General features: G+C 33.6%; 1 protein-coding gene across 2 annotated transcripts; it reads left to right on the forward strand.

The window, feature by feature from the left end:
• Window positions 1-457: 457 nt before the first annotated feature.
• rbm46 (RNA binding motif protein 46) lies at window positions 458-10736 on the forward strand. 2 transcript variants are annotated; one of them, XM_087236198.1, is made up of 6 exons: window positions 458-593; window positions 2367-2530; window positions 4091-4428; window positions 4516-4645; window positions 6495-7271; window positions 10195-10736. In XM_087236198.1, the coding sequence occupies exons 2-6, from the start codon at window positions 2389-2391 to the stop codon at window positions 10377-10379; spliced, it is 1572 nt and encodes a 523-aa protein (XP_087092324.1). In that variant the 5' UTR covers window positions 458-593; window positions 2367-2388; the 3' UTR covers window positions 10380-10736.
• Window positions 10737-17054: the final 6318 nt, after the last annotated feature.

The following is a 17054-nucleotide window of genomic DNA, read 5'->3' on the forward strand; positions in this document are numbered from 1 at the left end:
CGTCATTGTTGTTTTATTTTTATTATTAAAATTATTTTTTTATTGAAATGGCCAAATTGTGACTGAGGAAAGTTGAATGTGCTGGCTAACTTACTGTTTTTTACTTTAAAACTTTAACAGATTGCTGTTTTTCCTAATGATATATGATGTAATAAATTTGTATTTTAAAAATTAGTCTTGTTTAAAAAAATTTTATTGCAATTTTTTAGGAAATATTTTTAGTACATAAAAAGTGTGATTATGATGACATCTGACTAGCTAATTCAATAAAGAATAAATAAATAAATAAATCACTGAAATGCAGTATTTAAATCTCATAGTTAAATAGAAACTGAGGCTTATAACTACAGAAAGGTCCACGTTTTGAGAAAAAGAACCACCTCTTTCACCAGGCTGGCTACGGGCCTGCTTTACACCAGGCTGGCTAAAAACTCCATTAGAAACGCCCTTGCAGCTCATTGGTTGAAAATCAAAAGTCACGTAAATAGTGCTTGTTTGACGTGATCAACAACATCACCTCATAGATCATCAAGTGTTGCCAAATTAATCCTGATTTTTTTCGTTTCTTATTTATTTTTTTAATTTGCCAAAAGGTAAGTGAAGCAGATTAATTACACCAAATATCAGTGCTAACGTTATATTGAAAACGAACGACTAACGTTATGCGATTTTTAACGAAAGCTTTCATTTGTGTTTCAGTCACGTCATAGTATTCACACAAAGTTTATAATAAATATAATCGACTAAAAATACCTGTTTTGGGTGACTTTACATGTCCCCGCTAGTTTAAATAGTCTGACTGTTGAGTTATCATCGAGTGTAAGAGATTTTTACCTCAAAATCTCGATTTTTCTCCTGACAGATATTTTAATACATGTTAACATAAGTGCTAATATAAATCAATTGTGTTGTTGCTGTCATAAATGAATTTACTTCATGTAAGTTAACGTTTAGACAAAATTATGTTTTATTTCCTGACCGATCAATAGTTATGCTAATCGTGCTTGCTAACTGAGAAAACCTGCCTAGCCTACTTACGCAAACCTCAAATCTAATCAGCATTTCATCAATAATCAGACACATTTTACACAGTTCCGTTTTTTTCTAATTAGTTTACTTATCTACAGAAATAGACGTAAGGTTACTGTACGTCGTTTGAAGTATCAAAAGCTTTAGGCGCCGAGTGTAATACTGGTTTGTGACTCGGCTGACTAACGTTACGTGACACAATTTAACTGATTGAGGTAAAGTTGGTGTCATATCGTATTGATGTCATTTGGACTTTCTCCTTATAATTTCAGACCAGTAACGTTATTATTTGCTAGTGCTAAGTAGTGGAATCATATTAGCAGCCAATAATGATCAAAGTACAACCTTCCACAGTCAAATAATTAGTGCTGTTTTGAAGTCATGCCTACATGGGATTTCAGTCCTAATATTCAAAGTACCGCGGTATTGAATTGAATTTTATCTGACAGATTTTAGACAAGCTGTACATAAATACAAGTATCCCATACATTTTGAAATAAAAGCTGTTGAGGATAAAAACACAATAAAGGCCTTGGCTTGTTTCCATTGTGGTCCACGCTGTTAAATAAAACAAAGTATGGCTCCTCCACATTTTAAAACTGGAACAAAATAATTCACAAATACAATTATTCCTTCATTCATTCATTTTTGTTTTTGGCTTAGTCCCTCCATCAATCAGGGGTCGCCACAGTGGAATGAACCGCCAACTTATCCAGCATATGTTTCATGCAGCGGATGCCCTTCCAGCTGCAACCCCATTCACAATCAAATAACACATAAAATAAAAACATCCTCATCCACCATGCAAACTAATTATCCTCATCAAACAACCATCTTTTAATAGCTTTTTTTAACCTCCTTAAGTCTTTTATTTTTTTAATAGGTTTTGGTAATTTGTTCCACATGATTGCACTTGTATATAAAAACACATTTTCCCCACTAGACTTCTAAATTTAAATAAACAAATAGTAAAATCTCAACCCCTAGTACTGTATGAATGCTGTTGCCTCACCATTTGAAAATAGTTCACCAAATAACAAGGAACCACATTAATAAACATTTTACGTACCATTCCCAGTTTTAAAAAACATACTCTATTACCAACAGTTAACATGCCTAATTCTTAAAAAAAAACTTTATGCAAATGTGCTCTAGGATGAATTTTTAAAATTATTCGTACTAATTTATTTTGTGGTAAACAATATAGTGAGCATATTACAAGTTATCACTGAATGAATGTGCGAATGTAACACCAACTTTACCTCAGTAAGTTAGTTAACTTGGGACACAAGCTTATGAGTTTATGAGAAACCCGACAGAAAGGTTTTCTTTGATAGTTTGTGTGTTTGTGAAGGGATTATGGATGAACGCAGCAGTCAGCCGTCGGATAACAGTAGGATGGACAGCTCTAAAGAAGCTGCATTATTGGCCCTGATGGACAGGACAGGCTACAGCATGGTTCAGGAAAATGGTCAGAGAAAGTTTGGTGGTCCCCCTCCAGGTAAGCTATGATAGAGAGCATTACTGTGCAATACATTACACTACATTAGATAGATTTATAGCTTGTGTGTGTGTGTGTGTGTGTGTGTTTATGTAAGGCCTAGGTGGGTATATAATATCCAAAAATATAGTATATTGCCAGTATATTGCCTTTTGTAGGATATAATTTAGGTAGGCTTTGAGGTAGCAAAATAATGTTTAAGTAAACCCAACATTACATTTAGAAAGTGTTGAGTAACTGATGAAAATGTAATAACAAACACATTAGTAATATTTTTCAAAAGCAAAATAAAATGACTCCTAAAGGCAAAGTTTACTGGAATTCTGTTATAGTTAATATTAATTGGAAAAGAGCCTTTAAAATACTCCCTTCAAATACTCTATTAACAATAAAATGAAAGAAATTCATTTTAAAATACTATTTACTCTTTACACAGTTAAAGCTTAATTATCAATGTACATTGAAATGGAGGACATCTGTATTTTCTGTAAGGCAGATAATGAGAGCCTTTTTCATTAATTTTTTGAATGTGATGTTGTCAACAGTTTCTGGAAATGTCTAGTAAAATATAATTTTAAAATGACAAAGCATGGTTATTATTTTACGTTAAAATGTATTATAATTTATTAGTATTTATTATAAAAACAAATCCAACAAGTCTTGAATATATTGTTAATTTCTTTATTTTATTTGCTAAATTTCATTTACACAAACAGAAATTTTCTAAGTCATCTCCCACATTAACAATTTTTTGTATCGATTTTGATTTTTTGTTTCGTTGAAAAGCAAAATATCAGAAATATGTATCAATCATTATAATAGTTTTTGATTCCCCTGTTAATTCTTAGAACCATTGGATATATGTTTTGTGTATTTACTTTTTTACCATTATTATTTTAGTTTTTTATGTTCACCTTTTAAATTGTGTTGTTTTATGTATGTTCCTGATGGTTTATGCAATAAAAAAAGGTAAAGGGATTGTCTACCCAAAAATGAAAGTAAAAGAAAAAATAATGTCTTTTAACCTGTTCCACATAAAAAAGTTAGGATTGGTTCAATGTGTAAATGATGACAGACTAGCTATATTTTAGGTGACTATTAGGTGATAAACTGGTCTTTCTGATAAACATTGGATTCCTTGGACAAAATATTCACAATTGACAACAAATTGTCAGTAAAACTCATTTTCACAGTCTAATTAAAGTTGGCCAACTTTGACAAAAAGATTATATATATATATATATATATATATATATATATATATATATATATATATATATATATATATATATATTTATTTATTTATTTATTTATATACATATATATAGATTAAGATTTAGATTTTTTTTTAAATAATGATATTGTATGTTTATTTCCACGTAAAAAAGTTTAGATGACTCTATCTTTGATGATAGTATCTCAACATGTATTATTTCCCCATTTCATTATATCATAATTATTTCATAAAATAGGAAATAATTTAGCTTTTTTGCAATGGCATTTCAATTAAGTGGCATCAGATAGCAGTGTCCATAATAACACACTGAAGTTGTGTTTCAGGCTGGGAGGGCCCTCCTCCTCCACGAGGTTGTGAGGTGTTTGTGGGTAAAATCCCGAGAGACATGTATGAAGATGAGCTGGTGCCTGTGTTTGAGCAAGCCGGTCACATCTACGAGTTTCGTCTGATGATGGAGTTCAGCGGAGAAAATCGTGGCTATGCCTTCGTCATGTACACCACCCGCGAGAAAGCCCAACGAGCCATTCAGCTCCTCGACAACTATGAAATCCGCCCTGGGAAGTTCATTGGAGTTTGTGTGAGTCTGGACAACTGTCGCCTTTTTATTGGCTCCATCCCAAAAGACAAGAAGAAGGAGGAGATCCAAGAAGAGATGATGAAGGTAAGTAGTTATTTAATTAACTGTCAATTAATCAGTTATTACATAATTTATAAAGGTATTTTTTTTGTATTGTATTTGTGATTGCAGGTGACTGAAGGGGTCATGGATGTGATTGTGTATCCCAGCGCAGTGGACAGGATGAAGAATCGTGGCTTTGCCTTTGTTGAGTATGAATCCCACAAAGCAGCTGCCATGGCTCGCAGGAAACTAATACCAGGTGCAAAAGAACAGTGAAAGTACATATATTGTGATTCATTTGTGGTACATGAGGTGGTTAGCATCACTGTCATACATTAACGGAAATTTTTTTAAAAATGTTTGACAAAATTCAGGTAATGCTTTTTAAACTTTTTGCAATTCCTGTATTTCTTGAGGTTTAATTTACTAAATATCATTAATCCTTATTGTTGTTGTTTATTCAGGATACACCAAAGTAATTTTAAAAAATCAGGTGAATTCAATGGTAAATTAATTTTAAAAATTTACATAAATGATATTGATTTTTTATACTAGGAAAGTGCTTCAAGAAAAACCTTCACTGTTTATAATATGAGCAAATAATTTTAATTACTCTGTTCATTGTAGTATGCTGTATAAATGCGTTATCTTAATAAGTTTATTTTTCAATTCAAAAGAAAAAAAATAAGCAAATTTCTTTTAATAAAACGCATAATTAATGGATAATCTTAGAAATAGCGCGTAAGAAACTCAACACAGGGTCATTGTGGATACATACCCCTGTCTACATTTCTGGAGAGCACACATGATGTAGCCTGAGGTATGTCTGGCTGCATTTTGTCATTAAAATTAATGCTACGGAGTTGTATGATGTAGCCGTCGTTCCTTTTCGCACTACCAGCTGACCGCTTACCTCCATATGGATGGCTTTTTCAGTGTTAACAGTTTGCCCAGTAGCTTGCCACATACGTTGGCGGACTTGGGACGCCGAATGGAGTTTACTGCGACAACAAGGTTTAAACGGTTCAAGAAACCAGGTAAAGCAAAAGCAAAAAGATTAAGATAAATAAATATAGATCAGGCATCTACAGCTTTATATTTTCTAGATTGCTTTTGTAAACAATATCGGTTAGGTTTAGGGAAGGGGTTGGGTGAGTCAGTCACTCAGTGGATTTACAAAAACTGCGAGCAGACGCATCTCCGGTTAAGTATTTTGCTGTTCAGAAGTATTTTGCTGTACAGAAATGTAGACCTAGGTACGTAGCTGCAATAAGCCTGGGTTGAAAAAAATTGTTCAGTGGTGTAGGGATGCAACGATTATAGATTTTAGTTGGACGAATATAGTCTGAGGAATAATCATGGTTTCACGGTGAGATCATAATTATTATGCATTCATTATTTTAGAACACTACAAATCACATAAAACTAATAAATAAATGTTTAAAAGTGTTATTTAAATAACAAAAAAAATTAATAAATATTAAATAAATGACAAAACAACAAACAAATAAAAAAAAAACAGTATTTGTCTAATGTAAATCTAAGCTACATATTAGCTAAATATTTCCCTCTTAAAGAGAATAAATGTAGTCAAAGGCTGCTGAACCTCTCTCTGAAAGGCAGTGTTGATCAACTATATTACACAATTGTTCATGAAATTACACGCGCAAAAGGCATGATGTGTAAATAGGCCCTAAGTTAATAGCCTCAGTCATAGCTAATTCAGTGTGTGTGGGTATTAGCCTTGATGTACAAGCTCAGAACTTTAAACTAGCCCAAAGTTAGCATGACTTTATTTAGTTGCAGTGCATAATCGAGGTGTTGAGAAACTTTTACGATTAATTGACCGTGATGAATTAAATCGCGGTTAATAGTGAAATCGTTTAATCGTTGCATCCCTAAAGTGGTGTTAAAAATACTAGTAGGTACAGAAGACATTATCAAATCAATTTTATTTTTTAATAATTAGACATACATTTCGTTAAATTCCATGAGTGATTGCTGTTCTAATTTTGTGGATACTTGTTGACCACTTCAACGTGACATCTTTTGGAAACATCCACAATTATACAACTAGCTGAATGTCTGTCACAACCTTGATGTTTCAGGTACGTTTCAGTTGTGGGGTCACACCATCCAGGTTGACTGGGCCGAACCAGAAAAAGAATTAGACGAGGAAACCATGCAGCGAGTTCGAGTTCTTTATGTGCGGAATCTAATGCTGAGCACCACGGAGGAGACGCTTCGCTCTGAGTTCTCACAGCTGAAGCCTGGCTCTGTGGAACGTGTTAAGAAGCTGACGGATTATGCCTTCATCCACTTTTATAACCGCGAGGATGCCCTAACCGCTCTTGAGTCCATGAATGGGAAAGTTATTGATGGTTCGCCTATTGAGGTAACTCTTGCCAAGCCTGCTAGCAAAGATGGAAACAAAAGATTTGGACCGCGGAATTGCCACAATGGAGTGACCGCTGCTGGAGGCTACGGTGATTCCAACTTCTTGTTCCAGACCAGAAATGACATGACCATCGGAGCTATGGGCAATGGGTTAAACGCACACGCTCTCAGCCTGCCATATGCAGTGGACTTAGATCGCTGTGTGTATCCCTTCTTACCTGGGTCCACTTTGGTCCCAGTCAGCCTAAACACCGTTAAGCCCAGTCAGCTGAGCTCAGCTGTATCATTGCTGGATTACTACTGCCACAAGAATGACTGGTCTCTGCCGGAGTATCACCTCTACTCCCTTGCCGGACAGGAGGGCAAAGTAATGCTAATCTATAAAGTGGTCATCAGCAGCACCAGACGAAGCTTCATGCCTGATAAAGTCTGCACTATACTCGAGGATGCCAAGGAGCTTGCAGCTCAGAACGCACTCTGGAACTTAGGTTAGTTTTGCCTGGGGTTTTGATTCTGGGAAGCATTCAAAGGGATTGTTCACTTAAAAATGAAAATTATCTCATAATTTACTCTCCCCCATGTGGTTTTAAAAGAAGAAACATAACATGACTTGCTGCTGTCGCCACTAGCTTGCTTTGTTTGGACTTGTAGAGCTGTGTATAGTTGCATTTGCTCTTCGGTGTTGTGGCCTTCAGCAGTGATATTTACAGAGCTGGGCGATATTGCAAAAAAAATTATCACGATATCATTTTTCATATCATGCATTATCAATAAGTAATGGATGTTTTTTTTAACAATACCTTAAGGCAGGGGTTCCCAAATTTTTCAGCCCGCGACCCCCAAAATAACAATGCCAGTGACTCGCGACCCCCAATATCCTCTGAGGTGGTTATAAATACAGAAACCTTGCATGCAATGACGCAGACACACCAATTAAATTTGTGTCAGTGCTTTAAATGTGCCAGAAAGTATAACATGATGTTATAAAATCAAAATGCATCTGATGCTATTGCTGCCTTTAATATAATGTAATTACCCCAGGGGTCGCAATCCAATAGAACTAGTAACTATAAGCTACTATAGTAACTATATAGTATATAGTAACTATAAAGGACTATTTTTATTTTCAGTATACTTATGGATAAAATATGTTAATTCTTATGGTTTAATAAAAATAAATAGATTTTTGGAAATTACCAGGCGACCCCCCTTCATTGCCCCGCGACCCCTCGGGGGGTCCCGACCCCCACTTTAAGAACCACTGCCTTAAGGAATATTAGATTTTTTATTTTTATTTTTACTTTTTTTATTTAACCACCTTTTTTATTTAACCACTACTAAGGCAAATTATTTAAAAAGTCAAAAACAAAAGTATTTGTACAAAATATCTGATCTCTTTATAATAAAATAAACATAAGTGTTAAAGAAACTCCTAAACTTGATAAATAAAATGTTGCAAAGTGTGTGCAATGGTAAAGATAAATCAACATCTCTAAGATGTCAATAATAATAACAATAATACAGTAAACCTCAAACTTTGTAAACAAAACAAATTATGATAATCAAATCACGTCGCATGTGCCTACATTGGAAATTACAAACTGACACCCTAAGCTTATTGGCATTGCTTCCAAGGCGCTCGCTTAGCAACCACGTTTTAATAAAACTGTAGCGCTTTGTCACGAAACTACATACCAAACTTTTTTTTTATTCTTGATATTGACAGTGGTGTTTAGTCAATAAACACCGATATTGATTTTATCGCCCAGCCCTTCGCTGAACTGAACTAAGCTAAACTTCAGCTGTGAAACCTGGACTGATGCTGTTTCAGTTAAGCTGTTTTGAGGCAATCTTCATTGTAAAAGCACTACATTGTAAATGGCAGCAACCAACATTCTTTTCTTTATGTTCAACAGAAGAAAGAAACTTAAATAGGTTTTGAACAAGTGAAGGATGAGTAAATGATGACAGAATTTTTGTATTTATCTCAATTACTGACATGGAAATTTTGGGCGTTTGCCTAGAACACAATGTTGGCGTATCATAAATATTATTGAATCATCTGATTGCTGATTGCTGTTATTTGAGATAACATGATAATTGTGCAGTGCAAATTTATAATATAGAAATTTTGGTTTATAAGCGAATGCAAATTAAGCATTAATGTGTGTAATGCTTGAACAAATGCAACATTTTTAATGCTCATGTTATGCCTTTGATTTAGATTCTTTGTCCTTAAAGTTTCACACAGTCATTAATAGCTGGATATTTAATTTCTGTGGAGACAAAAAAGTTAAAAACCTTATTTTAAGTGCATAAATTGAGCGGTCTTTCTCTACACTAAAGGAAAAAAGAAAATTTCTTCCTCCAGTGTAAACCTAGATACTGTTTTTTTTAAACATTTTCCTGATAGACTTTCATTCCTGTTGGATCATGTTACTGAAAACTGAAGAAATGGCTGCTAAAAAATTCAGCTTTGCTATCTCAGGGATAAATAGCATTTAAATATAATAAAATGGAGAACTTTTATTTTAATTTACAATAATCTTTCACATAAGTATTGGTATTTTTAATAAAATAAAAGCGACCTTGTCAACATAAGAGGCATTTTAATATAGACCCTATTAAGTGGTTGTGTAAAAATCAACTGTTCTACAAATAATATTTAAAAACCTCTAATACTTCCTGATAATAGGGGAGCGTGAGATTAGAAAAACTAACATTGCCATGTTTTGTTTTTCTGCAATACATATTGCGATATGATTACAATTTCCTCAGATGACTTAAATAGCTCTGTTTGGTAAGAATTCAGGTACGTTAAGGTACGTCGGTGCCAATAGCCTAGTGGTTAGTGTGTCAACACATAGCACCGAAGTGCTCCGCAGCGACCCGAGTTTGATTCCCGTCTCGAGGTCCTTTGCTGATCCTTCCCCTATCTCTGCTCCCTACACTTTCCTGTCTCTACATCTCCACTGTCCTATTAATAAAGGTGAAAACCCCTAAAAAAGAATTATATATATAAAAAAAAAAGAATTCAGGTACAGAAATCAAATAATAAAGTGTAAAATTGCACTGCATAGTCTTTAATGAATAAATAATTCAATAAAATAATTTGTATTAAATAGTACAATTTAAACTCGTTTGATTTGCTCATACAGAGCAGAGCTAAAAAATACAAATGTACATGATAAACATTTGCTCCATTATGGTAAAAATCTTCAATGACTGTGGCTTCTAATCAATTACAGTATAATCCTAATTCAACATTGACATACCAATAGTTCACATTTCTGCTATCTTTTTTTATCTTCAGGTATAGTGCTTTAAACATTTGATTAAAATCAGGTGAGAGCTGAAATATCTTATGCACATTAAAACCTGTTCTTATTTGTATATGTCTTCTTGTAACAGATTGCTCCTCTGGCTCCTCATTGAATGTTTCTCCTCCTGCACCTTCTGGCTCTGGGTTCCTGTCCTTTGGCTGCAGGTCTCTGCCCTACCCAGCGTACCCCATGGCCTCAATCTCACCCCCCCTGCCCATCTCCTGCTCCTCTGCCCAGAGACTCTTCATCCCCAACCAGTCTTCATTCCTTTAGTCAAGAAGTTACTTTACTTACAGCGTGTTTCTTAACGTTCATATGAGTCGTTTTAATTGTTTCACAGACTGTTTCTGATTTAATGCTGTTTCAGTAGAATAACGTTTCCTCTGTTGCGCTAACTTACTTCAAGCCAGGGTTGTTGTTTCTTTACCAGAGTATTTTAAGGATTCTGTTTGAGCATTTATTTCGCTTTTTAATTCTTAAGAAGTAAGTTATTTACTCGCATTAGAAACAGTGTTTGAATGGAAACAACAAATATAAACTGTAACACTGCTAAAATGGCCAACCACTGGATCGTCTTTATGCAGTTGTGTAACATTTCTCTGGCAGATTAAATCTTCATAATTTAAGTTAGATGGTTTTGCTTTTTTGTTGTTGTTGAGCATTTGCCCTTGACTTGAATACCTACAACTAGGGCTGCACAATATATCGTTTCAGCATCGAAATCGCAATGTGCGCATCTGCAATAGTCACATTGCAAAGGTATGCAGAGTGCAGTCTGAATTATAGTTGACCAGGAGCTACAGAATTATATTTAATCACGGAATCACTGTATTTATATGGACGTCATATGATTTATGCAAAAAAAAACATTTTTTACTTAGATTTTTTGTATTGTTTCTAGTCCAAATATCTAATTTCATAGCAAAAACAAGAATATTTCACTTACCCCACTGGCAGATAATTTCCTTTAAACAAGCAAAATCTCTTTAATTTTCACTTTTTTTCTTCAGACGGTGAAAACTAAACAATATTTTTACATGGTCTAAGAATTTTTTTGACATTTGGTCTAGAAACAAGACGAACCAAAGTCAGAAAAGCAATTTATGCATTGTGATTTATAGAATTTCTGTACTCAAATACAGATAGACTCCCTAGAAAACCGTCAAATAGAGCTATTCAAACCGTCTTCTGAAACTATTTATATTGCAATATGTATCTCAGAAAAATAAAACAACGCAATATCAGATTTTTCCAATATTGCGCAGCCCTACCCACAACAGAAAAATTGAGGCAGTTTTTACATATTTTATCATTTAAAACTTTTTTTTTTTATACTTTATTTATAGAAGTTTTTGTAAAAACATAACACCAAATAATGTACATCATGTATATATGTTAACAAACTTGTCTCGGTGTTATTACCTTATACTAACTAGAACATGCACCAAAACACAAGCAAACATAACAGCAAATTTACAGCACCATCACAAAACAATAAAGAAATTTTAGCCAGACTGATGGAATAAGAAACAAAATAGAATAACATGTAAAAAGGAAGTGGAGAGAAGAAAAAAATTATTACCAGAAAAAAAAAATATTACAGAAACATTAATAACCTATACATCTAAGGAAGGGGCCCCATGTTTTGTCATACAACTTTTGTTTGCCAAATCTAGAAAAGCGCATCCTATCATTTAAAGCTTTTTAAATGATTTCATTACATGTAATACTTTTAAGAAATTCCAAGGCTGGCAGTTCGAACAATTATATATGGCTTAGATTAAATATTTAAACAGTATACATGCATATACATTTGATGATTTAGTATTATTGCATGTTAAGCTCAAGGGTTTACCTAGTTTATCTTTAGTTGTTTTCAGTAATTGAATAGCCTGTAGTTTTTTTATTTCTTCACATTTTTAGATAAGCATTGACATGGTCGCTCACTGAAGCTAAGCAGGGAGACCACATGGGAAAGCTAGGTTGCTGCCAGAAGTGGTATTAGTGAGGCCAGCAGGGGGCGCTCAACCTGTGGTCTGTGTGGGGCCTAACGCCCCAGTATAGTGAAGGGGACTCTATATTGCTTAGTGAGCGCCGTCTTTCAGATGAGACGTTAAACCAAGGTCCCTACTCTCTGTAGTTGTTAAAAATCCCAGGATGTCCTTCAAAAAGGGTAGTGGTTTAACCCCGGTATCCTTGCCCACTGGCCTCCATCCATCATGGCCTCCGAACCATCCCCATATCATAATTGGTTTCATCACTCTGTCTCCTCTCCACTAATCAGCTGGTGTGTGGTGTGGGGTCTGGCGCAATATGGCTGCTGTCGTGTCATCCAGGTAGAGGCTGCACACTGGTGGTGGATGAGGAGATTCCACTCAATGTGCAAAAGTGCTTTGAGTGTCTAGAAAAGCTCTATATAAATGTTAGGACTTATTATTAGTAGTATTAAGAAGTTGCTTTAATTGATTATGGAGATTTTGTTTGTTTTTCTAGGCTGGGGCTTTCTTCTAGTCTTGCCATTCGTAGGATGAAGCATAGCCGGGCCACTCCAGTGATTTTATTTCATAAAATGAAATAATTTGTGATGATTTGTTTGTTGTGTTGATTTTGTATGATTTGTTTCGGACATAGAAATGTTTGATTATTTTCAAATTTATAACCATCAGTGTACTATTTTTGTGTTTTTAGTGTCCCCCCCCATTAATTTACTATGCAGGACATTTAAGAGAGTCAGCAAAGTGGTGGGATTTCAAAGCAGAAACTGAACCTGAACCTTTAAATCAAACATTCTGTATAGGGTTGAGTGTGTATTAAAAATATTTCATCATAAATAGATTTTACTTGAGCTACTTTTACTTGACTTTTCTTACTGTTATCATGTTTTTCATTGATTCCTATAAAGGACCAGAGGGACTGAAGTACACCAGAGAAGAGCAGATGTTTGAAGAAGCTCAAGGGACTTTTTTGACTTCCAATCAGGCATGTGGATGCATCTTTTTCAATTTTTTCAAGCTTTGACTATTATAATTCGACTATTATGCGACTATTAAAATTCAAAACACTTGAGATGTTTTAAACTTTGGTTTACGAATACATTTTTAATTAGGAAAGTCAGAGCAAGGTTTGTTGTATAAATCTTCCATCATCATTGTATTTAAATCAGTAACAGTATACAGTAGGTGGGATTTCAAAGCAGAGACTGAACCTGAACCTTCACATCAATAATTCTGTGTTGGGTTGAGTGTGTATTTAAAATATTTCATTATAAATGGATTTTAATGGATATACTTTTTAATTTACTTTCTCTTACTGTTATCATGTTTTCCATTGATGCCCATAAAGGACCAGAGGGACCTGCATTTATGAAGTACACCAGTGAAGAGCAAATGTTTGAAGAAGCTCGAGGGACATTTTTGACTTCCAATCAGGCGTGTGGATGCATCTTTTCAAATTTTTTAGCTTTGACTATTCGAAATCAAAACACTTCAGACATTTCCAACTTTGCTTTATTAATGCTTTTTGTTTTAATCTTTGGTTTACTAATACATTTTTAATTTCCATTTAGGAAAGGCAGACCAAGGTTTGTTGTATCACGCGTCATCATTGATTTTCCACCAGTAACAGTATACAATAGGTGATTTTGCCTCTCCATGCCAGGTAAGACCATGAACCCACACATTCTTTGTGATTGAACACTAAAAATATAGGCAGCAAAAATAACAGTCATACCCTATGTCTGATGATTACCTTTTCAAAGCTGTTGACCCTTTTAAATTAACCTGTCCACTCAATGTACTGACAAAAGCACTCTCAGTTCAAGCTTCTTTTTTTTAGCATTTCAGACAGAGACACTTCACCTGTCTGGCATTACTGTAGTGCTCATTTACGTCATGTACACTTCATTTGATTCAAAGGGGGTACTCCAGCATTGAAAATCCTGAAGGAGCTTTTTAACATGACGTCTTTTGAAAGCCTGCAGTAACCTTGGAAACCACAACCAAAAGCTGTGCTGCTGGAAAAACAAACCCATTTTATCCCCTCTCAAAAGATAAGCGGAACCAGTTTCTTGTAAGCTTAACCAATGCTTAAAAGTTGATATTTAGGATTAACCGATCATTTTAGTGTAGTTCATCGATTAAATCTAGTAGCTCACACAAATATACACACTTTTTAAGTTGGTATTTGAATGAATGTTCAATATTAATATTGACTGTTCTCATAAGTGTGTTACACTTATATCTACTCATAAACATACAGTTTAAATCACAATTATTAGCCCCCCTTTGGATTTATTTTTATTTTTTTTTATATTTTCCAAATGATGTTAAACAGAGCAAGGAAATTTTCACAGTATATCTGATAATATTTTTTCCTCTGGAGAAAGTCTTCTGTGTTTTATTTCGGCTAGAATAAAAGCAGTTTTTAATTTTTTAAAAAATATTTTAAGGTCAAAATTATTAGCCCCTTTTAGCTATATATTTGTTTTCGATAGTCTACAGAACAAACCATCGGTTTACAATAACTTGTCTAATTACCCTAACTTGCCTAGTTATCCTAATTAACCTAGTTAAGTCTTTTAAATGTCACTTTAATCTCTATAGTTGTCTTGAAAAATATTTAGTCAAATATTATTTACTGTCATCATGACAAAGATAAAATAAATCAGTTATTAGAGATGAGTTATTAAAACTATTATGTTTAGAAATGTGTTGAAAAAATCTGCTCTTTATTAAACAGAAATTGGGGAAAAAAACAAACGGCGGCTAATAATTCTGACTTCGCCTATATGTAGAGCTTGGTAGGTACAAACCTCTATAGACCATTTTGAGAGATGTAAATAAAGACAATGGTCCAAACGTATTTCCTGTTTTACATTTTTAATTTCTACAGCTTCAGAGAATCCAAAAAGAGCCACATACTGATAAATAATATTACTAAATCTGTTTTAACATTAAGTTATGATTGAATTGCCTCTTGTTACAGTTATGAAATAGTTTGATCACAAACAGGAAATGTTCATGGGCCAATGACCATGTATGGGATGACCACATTGAAATGGTCAATATAGTAATTGATCATTTTCATCACAATTATGAACGTTTCAATCCATATTGAGACTATTTAAATATACCATGTTTAATGTTTATCACTAGGGGGCGATGTAACACTTTTTATCCAACTCAACAGAATATGTGTTGAGGTGATGACATGACTTGAGTGCTGCTCTTAATTTCACAGCTCAGTTCAGCAGGATTTATGCAGTTCGGTTATACACATATAATAACTATAATCTGTATATGCTATGCTATGATACAACTTCAAAATGTATTGGTTTGAGTAAAATATTATACAGTATGTGTTATTCTATTACGCTCTGATAACAATACTACAGATTTTCTAATTTATTTTCAATTTTTTTTAGAAAATGATAAATGGTCAGAAAAACTAATATTTTTATTGTTTTTTGTGATTAAAAATCACAATCTCATATCATCAAATATTGATTGATTCCCCGCAGGCACGTTTGACCATTAATTTGAGGTCTGACTTTAACATCAAGATTTATTTTTAATTATTTTACTTCATGACACCACATACAATCAACTAAAGATCCACAGCTAATTTAAGCTTTTGACATTGTTTGGACGTCACATTATGACATTAATAGGACATTGAGTTTTAGTGAGATAATTAAGGGAGATTGAGGACGGTTGCATCATGGGGTAGTTGCAAAAAGCTAAAGTGGGGATAATCATACTACATATTCTCAGTTAGTCCCTCCTTCAATCTGAGAGAAATCAGCCATTTGTGACCATTCCTTTATTATAAAACTAATTTTTAGGTAAAAAATAAAAATAAAAAATTTGAATGTTTTAAAAAGAAGAATATTTTAATGTTCAGAAACTTTCTCATACTGTCTAATCTGTTTTTGTGAATCATTATTCATGCATATAATTAAAATGACTCTTTTCTAAGCTTTAAATAGGTATAGCTGTCAAGCATTAAAGCTATTGTATCTCCTTAGCATAGACGGTTAAATCAGGGCTGACAAAGTTGAATAAACAGCATGTTGCTACTGTCCCCAATGAAAAAATCAATTTAAAAGCTTGCCATGTTAACAACTATTTTGGATCACAGTTTCAATGTTATTTAATTAAGAGAAAAAAAAAATAATTCTTTGATTAATTAATTCATTTCAAATTCATTTCAGGTCAAAGAAATAGTTTAGTGGTTCAGTGTAGATTTTCAGTAAAAATATTATTGTTCAGTTTTTCAGGCTAGATATTTGCATGTTGTTTGTTCTTTTAATAGTCTGTATTTATATGGTCAATTTAACATATTTAACAATTTAACCAATTTACAATTAGTCTGTTTACCTGATGTTTTAGGGTTTTTTATTATTATTAAATTTTAATAAATGTTGCAACTGTCCCCCTGCTTGAGGTCAGTTGCAATGTTTCACTTTGTCTGATCAAGTTTAAATTCTGCATAAGTTGGTGGGTGTCCAAAAGGTGTGTGTTTATTATATAAAAAGTTTGGGTTTCCACAAAAAAAAATGTCTCTGAGAAGCTGAAGGAAATGCAAAAGTGTTGCAACTGTCCCCACTCGCCCCTACACAACATTAAACCAACCAAAAAATAAACATCTACTGATGTTACACCTTGAAGTTGTATGGTTGTCATATCATGACTTTAAAATAATGTTGGATTTTAGTCAGTCAGTGCCACAGCCTAAAACCAACCAAATATCACCAGATCACGTCTGTATTAAATAGCAAATTTATGTAAAATTTAAGTCACCTGACGTCGCAACCAAAATAGAAAAATCTTTGTCATATGACGTGTGACTAAGTTAACTTATAAAGTGAAAACATTGGTTCTCTAAATATTGATATGAACATGTCTAAAAACATAGCAGTTGTTTTAGATTAAAGAAATGCAAAAAATG

This window comes from Danio rerio, chromosome 1 (assembly GCF_052040795.2).
Source record: "Danio rerio strain M-AB ecotype USA chromosome 1, GRCz13ab, whole genome shotgun sequence".
Taxonomy (NCBI): Eukaryota; Metazoa; Chordata; class Actinopteri; order Cypriniformes; family Danionidae; genus Danio; species Danio rerio.

Coding starts and splice junctions, on each gene's coding strand:
- rbm46 (XM_087236198.1), top strand. CDS start 2,389: ATGGATGAACGCAGCAGTCAGCCGTCGGATAACAGTAGGATGGACAGC. Junction 2,531..4,090: donor GTTTGGTGGTCCCCCTCCAG/GTAAGCTATGAT, acceptor GTTGTGTTTCAG/GCTGGGAGGGCCCTCCTCCT. Junction 7,272..10,194: donor GAACGCACTCTGGAACTTAG/GTTAGTTTTGCC, acceptor TTCTTGTAACAG/ATTGCTCCTCTGGCTCCTCA.